This window comes from Puma concolor, chromosome B1, assembly GCF_028749965.1.
Source record: "Puma concolor isolate L17-30 chromosome B1, mPumCon1.1.hap2, whole genome shotgun sequence".
In the NCBI taxonomy this organism is placed as follows: Eukaryota; Metazoa; Chordata; class Mammalia; order Carnivora; family Felidae; genus Puma; species Puma concolor.
In genome coordinates this window covers 69655513-69672914 of record NC_141670.1, presented here as the reverse complement: position 1 = coordinate 69672914, position 17402 = coordinate 69655513, and the positions used below count along the sequence as shown (strand labels likewise).

At 38.1% G+C, this 17402-nt stretch overlaps 1 protein-coding gene across 2 annotated transcripts in view; it reads right to left on the bottom strand.

Moving 5' to 3' along the window:
* The window catches only part of SPMIP2 (sperm microtubule inner protein 2), a 100036-nt gene that overhangs the window by 43758 nt on the left and 38876 nt on the right, over positions 1-17402 (bottom strand). For both annotated transcript variants that reach the window (XM_086703976.1, XM_086703975.1), the window contains exons 2-3: positions 16300-16532; positions 1858-1916 (exon numbers count right to left, since the gene is read on the bottom strand). In XM_086703976.1, coding sequence (XP_086560102.1) covers positions 1858-1916; positions 16300-16532 — 292 coding nt within the window. The remainder of the gene's footprint in view (positions 1-1857; positions 1917-16299; positions 16533-17402) is intronic.

Below are 17402 nucleotides of genomic sequence, written 5' to 3'. Positions count from 1 at the left end.
TTTAAAAGTTACTAAACAGCATGAGAGGGGTGCCTGGGTGGCTCAGTTGGTTGAACATCTGACTTTTGATTTTGGCTCAGGTCATGTTCTCATGGTTTGTGGGATTGAGCCCCCATAGGGCTCTGTGCTGACAGCATGGAGCCTACTTGGGATTCTCTCTTTCCCTCTCTCTCTGCCCCTCCCTGCTCTGTCTCTTTCTCTGTCAAATAAAAATAAACTTTAAAAACTTTTAAACTTTTCTAGTTATCATTTTGTAATTATTATTGTCTTCATTACACAGTCAGTATTTAACATATGCAGATTGGTTTTGTGATTTATACAAATATATATATACATAATCTCCAATTTCCCAATTGAATCCACAATTTCTTAAGTATAGTCTTTTCTTATAAATGTTTGCATGTCATGACCTGGCATAATCCGTATCATATTCCCTAAAAATGAACATAGCCAACATTCTTTCATCCAAGAAAGTAGTCAAAGCTTCAATATTTCTCAGATATTTTATTTCTTTTCTTTTCTTTTTTTTTTTTATTATTTTAAAAGGAGAGAGAGAGAGTGCACAAGCAAAGAAGAGGGGTAGAGAGAGAGAGGGAGAGAGAGAATCTTAAGCTAAATCCATGCTGAGCGTGGAGCCCAGCGTGGGTTTCGATCCCATGACCTGAGCCAAAATCAAGAGTCTAATGCTCAACCAACTAAGCCACCCAGGTGTCCCTCTCAGATACTTTCTAACAAGTTTTCTATGTTTAAATGAATACAGCAGATTTTCATACTTCTATCACCAAAGTTTGTTGAAGTTTCTTTGATTTTCAGTGGACTCTAATGAGGTTTTTGGCTTAGAAATACTTGATAGAGCATTTGTAGATAGATGCCTGCAATGTTATCTGATCAAGTGAGGTGGATATTTTAATGAGAACGTGTGCTTTGCAAGAAATAAATTGTAACTATTTCTCTATGGATTTAAACATAGGCTTTGCTTTGTAAGTTACAGGAATTGCCCAATGAGATCTTTTGTTGTCTTGGATTGTGTTGTAGTGACTAGTAGGTTTTTGACATGGGGTTTGAGGGCTTTTCTCTTTTCGGTAATTTATGTTGTTGTGGTAGAGCAAAAAGAGACTGGAACTCATTAATTTTGCACATGATAATAGCTATATCCTTCAACAAGTAAAAATGAGTGAAACAGGCTCCAGAAACTCTCACCTCCAAAAATCTAAGGATAACAAAGACATGTTGAATCTGCAGTCTTATAAAAGCAATGCTGATTGATCCCTTCCCTCTTAGGAAGCTGAATTATATGTGACAAACCTACGTTTTGCTCTTTTCCTGTAATTTAACATACCTTGAGGTGGACATGTTTAATTTAGGTTGCCTTATGATAGCATGAATTCAAGTGGATGTGTGACTTCAGTAGAATTACATTTATTAACCAAGGTTACCCATGATGATGGTTTCTAGGCCAACAGCATGAAATGAGGGTTTTTTTTTTTTTAAACCAAAAAGATTATATTGTTGCTATTTCACAGAAAGCATTATTTATATAGTTAAATCTACCTTATCCACTTGCTACTCATAATAGCTGCAGGCTGGTTCTCTTTTTCTCCACTATATTCTAACAGTTGCGTACTCTGTGCCTGTTCTGCCCCTCTTTCCTGCCCTTAATTAAACTTAATAGACCATGAAAATTGTGTTTTTATTAGGAATAAAAATTCATAGCTTTACAAAGAAATGTACCTGAAATAAAAAGAAATAAAGCGTTAATATACTTAAAGAAAAATTAACCCTGTTACTAGTTTAGGAAGGAAACACATCAATTAATTGGCTAATTAATTAATTTAAAATGTAGTAGCATGTGCTTACCATGGATTTTGGTATCTGTGTCCTATTTTATCAATAGTGGCTTGACTTTGTTCTCCATACTGCAAAAGAAAGAAAACTAATGTAACCTAATTCTAGGGCAAATTGATACCAACATGTCTAACAGTTTATACTCCTAGTCAAAAAGGGAGTCAGTCTGGGAAGTTAAATATCAATGGTAAATACAATTAAAAGAACATAGCCTTTGATTCTTGAGTGGAGTAAAAAAATACAAGAAGTAAAATAAATATGATCCTGTGTGCTTACTTTCCCCGTCTGTAAAACGACAGATATTAGCAGCAGGAAGAGTATAGTCCATAGTCTCTAAGCTCCTTTCTGTTTTTATGATTCTCTCTCTAAATACGCAGGTATTTTAAACCACTTTTCAGACTCAAACAGTCTAGCTCTTTTCACTTCACCTTATCTTCACAGAATTAGCAAGTGTGTTGGCAATAATGTAGGAAAGAGCTGGGTTATATACAGCCTGTGGTAAAGTGCAGATCTGAAAACTCCTTTCAGAAAGCGTAAGTTAGAATGTGGATAAAATATTTGTATCTTAGAACCAGTTCCCACATAAAAAAAATAATCCAATAATCCCCACACTCTCTCATGAACATTGAAATGATCTGTTATCGCTGAATAAATGACCTCTCTATATGGGCTACTTTACCCCAGTAACTAACCAATGGATGGCACATCTTTTTTTTTTTTTTTTTTTTTTTTTTAATTTTTTTTTTCAACGTTTTTTGTTTATTTTTGGGACAGAGAGAGACAGAGCATGAAGGGGGAGGGGCAGAGAGAGAGGGAGACACAGAATCGGAAACAGGCTCCAGGCTCTGAGCCATCAGCCCAAAGCCTGACGCGGGGCTCGAACTCACGGACCGCGAGATCGTGACCTGGCTGAAGTCGGACGCTTAACCGACTGCGCCACCCAGGCGCCCCTGGATGGCACATCTTATGAATAAGCATGGGGAACAGGTGACAAATTTTTATTGAAAAGCGTTTGGTTTATAATCATTGCTGAGTTTTCCATACTAGGGTTGGGAAACCATGATATGGATTATAAAAAGTATTTCACTTCAGTTTTGGAATGCAGTTTTCACTTACGTTGATATGGGAGGCTACATTCATAACATCTCAAAAAGTAGCAAAATTATAATTCCAACATCAGAGGAATTACTTAGTCCTTTTTCTTTTCTTCCCCTTTTCTTTTTTTTCCTTCAAGCTTACTTTAGGACATTCCTGATCAAGTCCTTCAGAGTTATTTGTGTTGACAAAGCAGATCTATTTATTTAAGTCATCTTCTCAGGGATGAAGATGAAATGTTGTCCCTTCTAGCTCTTTAATATTCATGTATAAAATATATAAACAAAGGAAGGGACAAGAAAAAGAAGGTTTAAAGATTTTTAAAAATATTTGTTAATTTTTGAGAGAGAAAGAGTACAAGGTGGGGAGGGGCAGAGAGAGAGGGAGACACAGAATCTGAAGCAGGCTCCAGGCTCTGAGCTGTCAGCACAGAGCCAGACACCGGGCTCAAACTCACGAACCTGAGCCAAAGTCAGGACTTAACCAACTGAGCCAGCCAGGTGTCCCAAGAAAAACAAGATTTAAATGCAAGGTTATCTCATTACTCCATAGAAAATATGAAAAGTGGCAATCTGTATACAGTGGTAAGATCATGGTATAACTTTGTTTTTCAGTTGATTCCTGACATGTGATGCCCTAAAAATTGACCTTATCAATTAACTTATAAATAACTTTATTATCAGCATTTTGACAAAATTTCCAGGAATTGGACAATCATCTTTGATCTTTGTTCTCATTTTTAGTAATCAAAAATTGCATCATCTTAATCTAGACAGACTTTTATTAGAAACAGGCAATAGGGGCACCTGGCTGGCTCAGTTGGTAGAGCATGTGACTCTTGATCTCAGGGTTTTATGTTTGAGCCCCACATTGGGTGTGGAGCTTACTCAAAATTAAAAGAAAGGAAGGAAGGGAGGGAGGGAGAAAGAAAGGAAGAAAGAGAGAAGCAACAGATTCTTTTGCCACCCTTTTCTCTTATAGCTATTAGTGTACATATAATGTCATAAAATATTCACCTAAAATAAACTGATGCTTCTCATCTTAATTTATTAATGAAATCCATCACAATGTATTTGGACAGTCATGCTGCATGTGGTGTTAAATCTATTGAAATGCAGAATCAAAAAGATGGGTTTTTTTTTTTTGTTTTACAGGTGAATTCATGAAAGACTGATTCAAAAACTAATTCAGCATCTCCATAGAAACAGGTAACAACTGATTAGTACAGTCTCTCTCTCTCTTTTTTTTTTTTACTTCTGTTGATCACATCTCTTGAGGTTTTTTTTTTTTTCTATAATTTATTTTTTTAATTTACATCCGAGTTACTTAACATATAGTGCAACAGTGATTTCAGGAGTAGATTCCTTAATGCCCCTTACCCATTTAGCCCATCCCCCCTCCCACACCCCCTCCAGTAACCCTCTGTTTGTTCTCCGTATTTAAGAGTCTCTTAGGTTTTGTCCCCCTCCCTGTTTTTATATTATTTTTGTTTCCCTTCCCTTATGTTCATCTGTTTTGTCGCTTAAAGTCCTCATATGAGTGAAGTCATAGAAATTTGTCTTTCTCTAATTTCACTTAGCATAATACTCTCCAGTTCCATCCATGTAGTTGCAAATGGCAAGATTTCATTCTTTTTGATTGCCGAGTAATACTCCAGTGTGTGTGTGTGTGTGTGTGTGTGTGTGTGTGTGTGTGTGTGTGTGTTTGTGTGTATATATATATATATATATATATATATATATATATATATATACACCACATCTTCTTTATCCATTCATCCATCGATGGATATTTGGGCTTTTTCCATACTTTAGCTATTATTATTTTTTTCTAATTTTACTTTTGATTTTTTAAAATTTACATCCAAATTAACATGTAGTGCAACAATGATATCAGGAGTAGATTCCTTAGTGCCCCTTACCCATTTAGCCCATCCCCCCTCCCACAACCCCTCCAGTAACCCTCTGTTTGTTCTCCATATTTATGAGTCTCTTCTGTTTTGTCCCCTTCCCTGTTTTTATATTATTTTTGTTTCCCTTCCCTTGTGTTCATCTGTTTTGTCTCTTAAAGTCCTTATATGAGTGAAGTCATAGGATTTTTGTCTTTCTCTGACTAATTTCGCTTAACATAATACCCTCCAGTTCCATCCACGTAGTTGCAAATGGCAAGATTTCATTCTTTTTGATTGCTGAGTAATACTCCATTGTATATATATACCACATCTTCTTTATCCATTCATCCATCGACGGACATTTGGGCTCTTTCCATACTTTGGCTATTGTTGATAGTGCTGCTATAAACATTGGGGTGCATGTGTCCCTTTGAAACAGCACACCTGTATCCCGTGCATAAATGCCTAGTAGTGCAATTGCTGGGTTGTAGGGTAGTTCTATTTTTGTTCTTTGAGGAACCTCCATACTGTTTTCCAGAGTGGCTGCACCAGCTTGCATTCCCACCAACAATGCAAGAGAGATCGTTTCTCTGCATCCTCGCCAACATCTGTTGTTGCCTGAGTTGTTAATGTTAGCCATTCTGACAGGTGCAAGGTGGTATCTCATTGTGGTTTTGATTTATATTTCCCTGATGATGAGTGATGTTGAGCATTTTTTCATGTGTCTGTTAGCCATCTGGATGTCTTCTTTGGAGAAGTGTCTATTCGTGTCTTTTGCCCATTTCTTCACTGGCTTATTTGTTTTTTTGGGTCTCGAGTTTAGTAAATCCCCTATAGATTTTGGTTACGAACCCTTTATCTGATATGTCATTTTGCAAATATCTTCTCCCATTCTGTCAGTTGCCTTTTAGTTTTGCTGATTGTTTCCTTTGCTGTGCAGAAGATTTTTATTTTGGTGAGGTCCCTATAGTTCATTTTTGCTTTTGTTTCCCTTGCCTCCAGAGACGTGTTGAGTAAAAAGTTGCTGTGGCTGAGGTCAAAGAGGTTTTTGCCTGCTTTCTCCTCAAGGATTTTGATGGCTTCCTGTCTTACATTGAGGTCTTTCATCCATTTTGAGTTTATTTTTGTGTATGGTGTAAGAAAGTGGTCCAGGTTCATTTTTCTGCATGTCACTGTCCAGTTTTCCCAGCACCATTTGCTGAAGTCTTTTTTTTTTTTAATGTTTATTTAAAAATGAGAATGAGTGGGGGAGATGTAGAGAGAGAGGGAGAGAGAATCTCAAGCAGGCTCCACACTGTCGGCTGAAAGACTGTCTCGGGGCTTGATCTCACAAACTGTGAGATCATGACCTGAGCTGAAATCAAGAGTCAGACACTTAACCAACTGAGCCACCCAGGCACCCCAGTATAGTCTCTATCTTAAGGAAATTAGTTAATTTGAATGTTTTTATCCAGCAAAAATAATCATAACTCAAAAGTCGGTATTACCTATCAAGCAATCTTTAAATAAGCTGTATTAAAAAAGACATTAATAAAAGGGAAATACCTGCTAACTACATTCAGGTACTGTGAATTAGATACAATTTCTGAAATGAATTAAAAACTTAAATTTGAGTTGGTTAATTGCAGACATTTGGGGCCCATTCTAGTTAACAATTGGAATCACTGCTTAATACGTTCACTTTTAATCTCAAACCACCTCTAGTCTAGTCCTGACATACTTAAGAAATCTTTTTGGGAATGATCACTGAGGAATCCTCTTGGTTTTTTTGCTATACTTGAGTCAACATGCTTTTCTTAATATATCCAATTTTATTTATTTATTCATTCATTCATTCATTTATTTACTTACTTACTTATTTATTACTATAAAGAACTATTTTCCATCTCTGTAACTATGTGGTCTTTCTTACCAGTATAATGAATACAATGGCAATGCATTTCAAGAATGCATAGACACTAGGGTTTCTCTTCTCTATCTTCCTCCTTGGTAACATAGAGCTCTTAGTACCAAACATTTGAGTGGAAAATTCCCTAAGGCTACCCTTTCTTATGCTAATGTATTTTTTCTTCACTTGCCTCAATTTGCAAAATATTACTGTTAACCCCTTAGGTGTCTTTCTTCCCACAGCCAGTGAGAAGCATTCTCATTGTTATAGCTGGATCACTAAATTGCATAATGTTGCCTATTCTAGACAGAAACTATTGAAGGGAGAAAGGGGGCATAAAGGCCTTTGTATGAATGGAGCATTTGAAGTATTCATTTTATATTCAGAGCATGAGTAGAAACAAAACAATTCTTTCTGGAAAATGTCAGTGTTTAAGGCATGGATTCTGTGATGCATTTTTTTTATTAAAATGCAAAAAATGAACAATACAGAGACCTGTAATTCATTTTATGCTACATTATACATGGGCTTGAGTTCCAACATAAATTATATCCTAGTATCTCTTTTTTTAACTGCAATGTCTTTAAATAATTTGAATTAAAACATCAACTTCCAGCAAATAGATTAAGCATTGGGTTTTGTGAGTATATTGACTATGGCCCCAGCATCTCTGTTTTCTGTGGAGTGCCCAAATAATGAGGAAGATATTCCATCATGGTTTTAATGTGCTTATAATAATATAATTCAAAAATCCGTGTAGGCAAGAAAATATAGTATATATAAACATTAGTGATACTGGATCCCCTTTATTGAAACATTATCCTAGATATTATGAGAAGAGCTGTACACACATATTGAGTCCATTTAACAATACTCTAAGGTATTACGATTATTATTATCATCATCATCATCATCATCATCATCATCAATCCCTGTGTTAGGCAGAATTCTAAGATGACCCCCACTATTCTCATCCCTTGGTGTATACACCTTCTCTCAGATATTCCACCAAGTACTAATATAACTACTGTTGTGAAGGGATTTCACAGCTGTAATTAAGACCCTAAATCAGTTGACTTGAAGAAAGGGAGATTATCCTCAGTGGGCCTCACTTAATCAGGTCAGCCCTTAACAGGGTCTGGGCTCTTCCTGGAAAAGGGGATTTGAAACATGAGAGGGATTTGATATGAGGGAGATTCTCTGTGGTGGTTTTAAAGATGGAGGGGGGTGGGGCGCCTGGGTGGCGCAGTCGGTTAAGCGTCCGACTTCAGCCAGGTCACGATCTCGCGGTCCGTGAGTTCGAGCCCCGCGTCGGGCTCTGGGCTGATGGCTCAGAGCCTGGAGCCTGTTTCCGATTCTGTGTCTCCCTCTCTCTCTGCCCCTCCCCCGTTCATGCTCTGTCTCTCTCTTTCCCAAAAATAAATAAACGTTGAAAAAAAAATTAAAAAAAAATTAAAAATAAAAACTAAAGATGGAGGGGGCCACATGATAAGGAATGTGGACAGCTTCTAGATGCTGAGAACAGCCCGTGGCTAATAGCCAGCAAAGAAGTGGGACCTCAATCCTACAGCCACAAGGAACTGAAATCTGCCACAACCACATGAACTTGGAAGAGACCCCCAGCCTCAGATGAGATCACAGCCATGGCAGATACCTTGATTTCAGCCTCCTGAGACCCAAGCAGAGAACCCAGCCATGCCTTCTGGGACTTCTGACCTACAGAACTATGAACAAATAAGTGAATGCTGTTTTAAGCTGCTAAATCTATGCCCAATAGAGAGCTAATACAAGTCAGAGATAGGTAAAGATCATATGATTTCACTCATAGGTGGAATTGAAGAAACTCAACAGATGAACATAAGGGAAGGGAAGGAAAAATAAGATAAAAACAGAGAGGGAGGCAAACCATAAGAGACTCTTAAATCTAGAGATGAACTGAGGGTTGCTGGGAGGTGTTGGGGGGGGATGGGCTAAATGGGTGATGGGCATTGAGGACACTTGTTGGGACGAGCACTCAGTGTTATGTATAAGTGATGAATTACTAAATTCCACTCCTGAGACTATTAAAAATTTTAAGAAAAGAAAGAAAACTAATACAATTCCTATTTTATAGATGGATAAACCGAGACATTATAAAAAATAGGCAGCATAGCATGCAAAGAGAGAAAAAGTGGAAGATGAAAAGTTCTTCAACTGGCTACTTTTGCTTGTAAGTTACATTCCATTTTTCATTAAGGCCACAAACATAGATTTGTCCTGAAAAGCATCATGAATGCTAGTTGCCCCATTTATTCTCAGAAAACAAATATCTGTTTTTTCCCCCCATACTTCTCCAGGGCTATAAACATTCTCCTTATTCATTCTATATTCAAGGTACTCAAAGATTTTCTTTTAAAACAAAACTAGAACTTGTTCTGTTGGAAATTGTTAGGATTTGTGATGAGTAGCCATTCTGCTATCAGCCCTTTATCCAGAGTGGGTTGATGATTCCTACCAGGGTCTGAAATCTGAGCGGATTCAACTATTTGCACTACAGAAAAGCTACATGAGAGTTTCCCAAGTCTCTCTTTGTGCTTAGTGCACGGTTTCTGATATATAATCAAGTGCCTGTTTTGCAACAGTTCTCACCCTTGGAGTTTTCTAATGTGTTGGCACTGTTGTTAATTCAAAGGCTAAAAAGTGTGCCTCTCCCAAGTTAATTGTCCAATTAGCTTTACAACACAGAATTGCACCAGGCTTGGCAGCTCAGGCCGTATGAACAGTAACAGTATAACTCAGTTTCGGTACAAAAAAAAAACAAAAAACAAACAAAAAAAAAACAAAGATGGCAAATAGTTTTCAAATGACTATTGAATAAGCCAGGAGTAGAATAATTCTCAATCTAATGCACACTTAAAACTTCATTTCTTCCCTTCTGCAACTTAGTCTCTCGACAAAGACACTGCAGAAGTGAAGCCATCTCAGCACCCATCCCCCATCACTTCCAGATAATCATCTTCACCATCCTAAGCAGTAGAAGTGGTGTTGCTGTTGTCAGTACAAAGTTCAGTAAAACCCATCTCAGACCTCAAGTTGCTTAAAGCCATTTGGAATTGTGGCCGGATTGTGCAGTCCTGTTGCTGACAAGAGCCACGCTAAAACTTCAACAACACAGAGAAAACTTTCCTGTGAGTTCTCCCACAACTAAGGGGGCTCACGTGGATTCCTAACAGCACTTATTTTCGGTGCCATTTTCTTGGTGCCCAAAGACAGAGATGGGACCACATAAGAGGGATCCCCTATAGTTAATGAATCGTTGTCAGTTTGCTCAGCTAAGATTTCTTGATATCCTAGGTTCAGTCTTGGAAAAAGAAGAGATTACTCCAGATTGCTAGTCTTGTTTGCTATGCATTCTATGCATTTTTGTCAATACCACCGAGGTACTCTGGGAATGTTGTACCTGAATGGTAGGGGGAACTATAATCCTAAATTGATAATAGTTAGATTAGACTAGAATTTCTCCCAAAGATCTTCAAAAGCCAGGATAAGTGCCAGATTTAGAAAACAGATGTCCTGGTATTTTAGCCACTTGCGCTGGGGGGATTAGATGGCGCCCAAGTCTCAATTCGTTGACGATATAGTTAAAGGAGGCGGGCCTTCGAGTTTAAACCACAGGTTTACTAGAACCCATTCTCATTTATACAGTCTTTTCTTAGCTTTGTATTTCTTTATCATCATCAAATGATATTTGTTGAAAACCAATGGCCTTTGCTTAATTGCTAACTTTAGGTAGTGTGATTTAAAAAAAAAAAATATGTTTACCAGTAGACACATACTAGAGATGTTATGTCAGGCCCTACAAAGTTAGTAACCACCATGGGATATTTTAAGCCTTCTTTAATTAAGGAATAAGATCATCCCCTAGGCACTAAATTACAAAGTTCTTTTTCTTTCTTTTTTCACATTTCCACATCTTAACAAAAGATGTGAAAATTAAGATGTATTTATTTCCCGGTTCACCAGTGGTATCTATAAAGTCACCTCAACAGGAGAGAGAGAGCCCTGTGCCTGGTTGGGGCACCAGGTCAGCAGGGTTGGGGTGTCCAGTAAGATATAGAGTGGCAGTGTCCCTAGCTACCAACACAGATGCTTTCCATCCCATAAATGTTATTCCTCATGGAACTGCTTTGAACACAATACAGAATGCAAAGCAGTGATACATGCCTCCCTTATTGTTTTCATGGTCTGTTAGAGAAAGGGGACATTCAACATAAAATTTATTTTCCAGAAGTTCAGCTACAAGTAAGATTTTATAAGGTAACTAGTTCCTTCAGTTTATCTGAGGCATCATACAAAGCCAAGTTTTGTAAACTGGGGAAAATATAACATCTATGTATAAGGAGGTTAATGGTGTTAATATATTATTTTCAAGAAAAGGGAGGGTTATTTGGCCTCCCTCGTCAATGTTCCTCCTCCCTCACAGATGGTCAGCATGTGGCGCTCCCTCACAGAAGGCTTTCTGTGGTATCAGGAAATGCATGACTTTATACAGCACCTAAGGATGAAAGGTGTTAATGTAATTATTTTTATATTAAACCACAAACTGTTAGGATGCAAATAACTCTAGGAAGTATAAAGTGAGAGCTAAACACACACGCCCATCTGTAGCAGCAATCCAAAGAGGTGCCTAATTTTAGAAAAGCTATTTCCTGTTTTCCCTTTATAACTTGGTTAATAAAGGGAGCTTTATTATCTTTTTAAAAATCTTCTGTATTGATAATAACATCTGGAGATTAGGAGTGTGAGATCCTAGGAATTCTAATGAGACTGTTTCGGATTTATCTAAATAAACCCAGAGGTAAATAAGAAATTTGATGTGAAAAACCCTCAGACATCCTGAAAGATGTGATTGGTGGTCTACATAGTGATCACCTCCGTACCGGCAATACTTTTTCCCAGGTGATTTTGAATATTTTCTAAGATACTGTTGCATGAAGGTGGACACTTTGGAAGAATGCATGGGGTTGGGCTAGCACAAGAAAGGAAGGGGAGGTTCACTAGGACCTCATTCTCTTCTCTTTTTTTTCCCACAATGCTGAAGATTGTATTTGATGATATGTTTTGAAGCACTACAAAGTGCTTATTAAATAGAAATTCAAAATTAAAAAAAAAAAACTCAAAAATATCAAGCTCTTTCTCATTATATCAAATAGGTGGGTGATATCTACTCATAATTCATTTTAATATTGTAAATGAAGTCTGTGGGGTGCATATGGAGCAGAATGGAAAGCTGGGAGAAAATTGAGAGAACCATGAAGAAAGAATTCACACTCTATAAGAGAAGGCAGTTGGGATTGCCGCCAGCCAGACCCTGTCTTACAGAACAGCGACAACACAGATGTGCCCTTCACATGCTGGCTTCAAGTCGAAGGTTCTGACTCCATTTTCTGTCATTTCACCTCAGGTGAAATACAGTACTCCTGCTAAGTAAGTCCTTGAATTCACAGCCTGGGTTGAAATCCCAGCTCTACCAATTCCTAGCTGTGCAGCCACAGACAAGGAAACTCACCTGCCAGTACCTCAGTTTTCAACTGTAAAATGGAAGTAATTACAGAAGCCTCCTCACACAGCAAATACTCCAGCTCTTCCCACGTTTACTTTCTCTAAATAAATTCACAAAGAGAAAATGTCTAATGAAGCCACCAATCTTGGATTGGTCTATTTGCAGCCAGCAAGAAACACAATGTCTCATCAAAAGTCTGTTCAAATATCCCTAAAACTGTCACAGAGAAGACTTCTATTTCATAACACTGGAATTTCTGGCAGTTAAAAATGAGGCAGAAGTCTCAAAGTCTTGAAGATTATACTTTTTATTATATTATACTGTATCACATATAAATATATTGATGGGCTTTTCTAGTTCTCTTTATTACTTCCTATAGACTTTCAAGTTGTTATGCTCCATGATATATTGGTTGTAATATATGTTGTGATTAATTGGTTTAATATTGTCTTTGGGATCACACTCTTGAAGAGTTAGTCGTCAAGTCCAGTATAACATTATTTCTGTGAGAAAACCAAATGACTTAAATCCTTTGGTTATGAGGTCAGGGTGGGAGAAGAAAATGGCCATCAGAAAGCCAGCTGATACTATTGAGGTTTGGGTTAAAGAAAGACCAGGAGAGAGGAGACGTGCCCAGCTAAGAAGGAGTTAGAAATGCCCTTCAGTTTAGCACGGGGTTTGAAACCAAAAGAATTGTTTCAATCAATGATCTTCATATATTCTTGCAGAAATGACACATACATTTTGGCAGAGGCTAAATCCATTTTTTTTAAAAAAGAAGAAGAATGTACTGCTCTTCCATCTAAGATAATAGCGAAAGCAATGATCTTTGCTGGTTTATATACACATGCATTATGATGACATTGCATTGCATATAAAAGTGAGGAGGAAATACCTAAACATAAAAAAGATCCAGAAGAGAAACCCAATATTGTGATTTTTACTGACCTCTGTGGTGTGGAGAAATTTTTCAGGTGTCACTCAGCCTGGAAGTTATTATCTTTCTACCCAAATCCAGATGATCTAGAGAATCCTCCTAGTGCCCCAAATAGGAGAGACCATTGCCAGGTAGGAAGCAGCTGCCCCAGGCATTTTGCCAAGAGTCTAGTGGAGGTGCCTGAGTTTCCTTAGCTGCCAGTCTTCTCTAAACCTGGAGCAGTGGATTAGGAAGAGCAGCTGTTCAGGCTATAAACACCCACTAGGTGAAGGTTTGTGGTTCAAACCAAAATTCTGATCAATCGCAGTGAGAGACACTGAGGAGTCTCTGAAGATGGACTGAAATAAAGTGCCATCTTGATTGGGGTTATTATGGACAAGGATGGTGGAGCGATGTAGAAGGGGTCCACTGAAGACAAGGAACCAGAGAAAGAACAGGAAGTGCCTTGAGATGTTGCCCTAAATTACATCAAACTAAGGAATTAACCAACCACCTGGTGAGGAGGAAGGTGAGTTAGTGGCAGGGACTCTCATATACTGTTTGTAATTAGGAGCTCATTTTTATGAATGGAGTGTATGTGTTTGTATCAGCTGACATGTCAATTCACACCAAGTCGTATTGACCAGAGGTAGCTGCCTGAAGCATTGGGTTGATGAGGAATCTAGGTCTGAGGCTAGACTCAAAAACGAATATAGCCATCTGCCTTGAATGTCGAGAGGCAGCCATGCCTGGGTGTGGAGGGGAGCATTAGCAGCCTTGATGACAAAGTCTAGGCCTTAACTGCTGGGTAAGTTGCAGAAATTATGGTTATTTGCTAATTATTATTATAAGTTATGGTTATTTGCTAATATGTACAGTTGACCCTTGGACAACATGGGTTTGAACAGCACAAGTCCACCTATATGTGGAATTTTTTTGGATAAATACATTACAGTTCTATAAACATATTTTCCCTTCCTTATGATTTTCTTAATAACACTTTCTTTTTTTAGTTTTAGAATATAGTATATAATAAATATTCCAAATGTCATCATCATCATCAATTATTTTATATTATCCTTAAGGCTTCAGGTCAACAGGAGGCTGTTAGTAGTTAAGTTTTGGGGAATCAAAAAGTGTACACAGATTTTCAACAGTATGGGAGGTGGTCAGAACTCCTAACCCCTTCATTGTTCAAGGGCCAACTGTAGTCATCCTCAGTGAATCTTGTTTTCATTATGAAGTTCTGTGTCCGACGAATCCTCTAATATATGTTCAAGATTGTTATAAGACAGGTAAACCTTTGAAAACAATTCCCACCAACAAGCCAGAGCCAAGAAAGTGCACCAATGATAAGCAGCCGCTCTTACAGCTTATGCCAAAGAAGACCAGCTTCTGAGTGTGTCACAAGTTGGAGAAAATCAATGTATGGTTCAGCCTCAATCTCACAGGGGTTAAGAAGACAGTGCTAACCAAACAGAGCAGTGATTTAAAGCCGTCTGTGAAGTATGAATGAAAGAAACAGAATAAATACCTTCCTGGAAGACTAGCTCGTGGCTGACATCTCTTTTGGATTCACAGCTTGCTTCCAAGTCCAAGGAATACATGAATACACTTCATTTGAATAGACAAATGTGTTCTTAATTTAAAGATAAGGAAGGGAAGCTATCTACACACTCAAGACGGGCAGACAGATTGAGGGCCGTGTACGAGAGCAAGGTGTCACTGAAAGAGAGGCAAAAAGGCAACCAAAGTTATGGACTTCATTCCAACAAGCTACCTTGCTTGCTCTTCTCCCTGGCGGCCAGTTTTGATATTTAATCAAATGTCTGGTCTTCATCTTTCTTGCTTAAGCGAATAGGACACAGTTTAAGAACCTGAGCATTTGTTCTGTTTAAATGACACTGAGTAACATTAAATGCAACAACCACAGTACTGAGAGCTGACGTTTGTCTGTCAACCACTTGCCAGGCATCATGGTGTATTCTTGTGTTCTCATTATGTAATCCTCACAACAAAACAAAAATACTATTAAATACATAGAGTACTTGATACGTGCAAGGCACTGTTCCCAGCACTTTGAAAATATTAACTTGCTTAACGTTTACAACAGCCCAGTAAGGTAAATACTAAGATGCATAACGAAGACCTAGAAGAACAGAGGTTAAGGAACTTGCCCAAGGCCACTCACAGCTAGTAAGCAGCAGAACTACATTAGGATCAGGTGATCTTACGACGCGGGCACTCCACCCACTGCCATGTGGAAGAGAAGGGAGCAGAGACACAAAGGTGAACTCGCTAGCTCAGGGTCACAGAGCTAAACCTAAGTCAGAGTCAGGATTTGAATCCGGGGTCCGTCTGACTTCAAAGACTGAGCTCCCAACCACTTTCTTGCACTGCCGTACGTTGGGCCAGAAAAAGGTTTTTCTTTTGTTAGCCGGTACAATGTAATGCTGTACCATATTGCCTTAAGCATTTGAGAAATTCCAGTTATTTCACGACTGATACATGTTCAGTCTTCAGATAATGCAAAGGCCTGCCTGGGGAAAAAGTCTGAATTCTCAGATTTTTCTTCTAAAGTCACCTGGGTTCTCTCTTGTTTCAGAGGAGACTGTATGGGCTCGTGCCTATATACACAACACCAAATGGAAATAAGACAAGATTTCTAAGCACCCTTTGGCTAATTAATTACCCTGGCTTATTTGATACAAGGTCATTATCAACACAGTGCCTTTTAAAGATCTGGGACTCTCTAGGCTTGTGGATGATGTCCAGCACAGGCTTCTTTTAATACCACCCACTCATAATGCAGTGCTAGGATGGGAGAAGTACGTGTGAATGTCGCGGCAGAAGTGTGAATCTGAATGCATTCCAAAGCCAAACACAAATGCTTTTGGATTATGCACAGCTTCCTTTTCTTCACGCCTTTCCTCTCATGTATTAAAGGAACTAAAAGAGAATGATAGCAAGTCCATTTATTCACACGTTTATTTTTCTGAAAAACTCAAATCCCATTATTTCTCAATGACAAATCAAGAACATGACATTTTCTATGGAAGGATCCTCAGAAAGGATTCAAATCCGAAACAACATGCTATGAAGAGCATATTTAAGAGCAATACCTTGATGTGAAAGCCAGTCCAAAGCCTTGTTTGGTTGATAAAATCATACTCTGGTATTCCCCAACCAATTTCACCAACATACTCATATTTATATTTTGCCGGTAAGCATCTGTTTGAGGCAGGCCTCCATAAATATCTGAGATCTCCAGTCTTTTCTAATGCTGGGCGCTTTTCTCCTATATAGGAAGTGTGCTGATGAATTTTTGGTAGATGATCCTTTATATAATCTGGGCCTTAAAAAGACAGAAAGACTTTTTTAAAAACTCTATACTTTATTCTAAAATGCATTTGTCATTTTAAATGGTGAACATAATAATACTAATGATTATATGATACTAGGTTCTGGGTGCTATTACAAGCCTTTTAGATACATTAATCCATTAATGCTTATAATAACCAAATGAGATAGATAGTAGTGTTTTCTCCAATTTTTAGCAGAGGTGGGGGGAATGAAGCAAAGAAAGATTGATTACTTTTCTAGAGTCACAACTAATAAGCTCTTCATTGCCAGACAGGCTGTCTCACAGTTGGGTTCTTATTTATCCCCCATCCACTGCTTTTTTTTAGAACTAATTTAATCCAGATGTATCTTTATTTATTTTTTTTAAATGTTTATTCATTTTTTAAGAGAGAAAGAAAGAGATAGAGACAGAGCATGAGCAGGGGAGGGGGAAAGAGGGAGGGAGACACAGAATCCAAAGCAGCCTCCAGACTCTGAGCTGTCAGCACAGAGCCCCACGTGGGGCTTAAACTCACAAACCACTCAGATCATAACCTGAGCCGAAGTTGGACACTTAACCGACTGCACCACCTAGATGCCCCCAATCCAGACATATCACTTGTGCCACACTTGCGGGATATAGGCCTTCAGACATTGGGGTGTCTGATCTAAACAGATAAAATCTTGAAATGAGAATTAGGAAATTTCCCAAATGTATCAGAAGCAACTGGAAAGTAGAGAAGACTCTCAGATGAGAAGAGCAGCTTATAACAGACGATGACCAAAGACAGAGACATTTAACAAATAATGGTATATTATTTTATTTTTAAAATGTTTATTTTTGAGAGAGACAGAGTGTGAGCAGGGGTGGGACAGAGAGAGA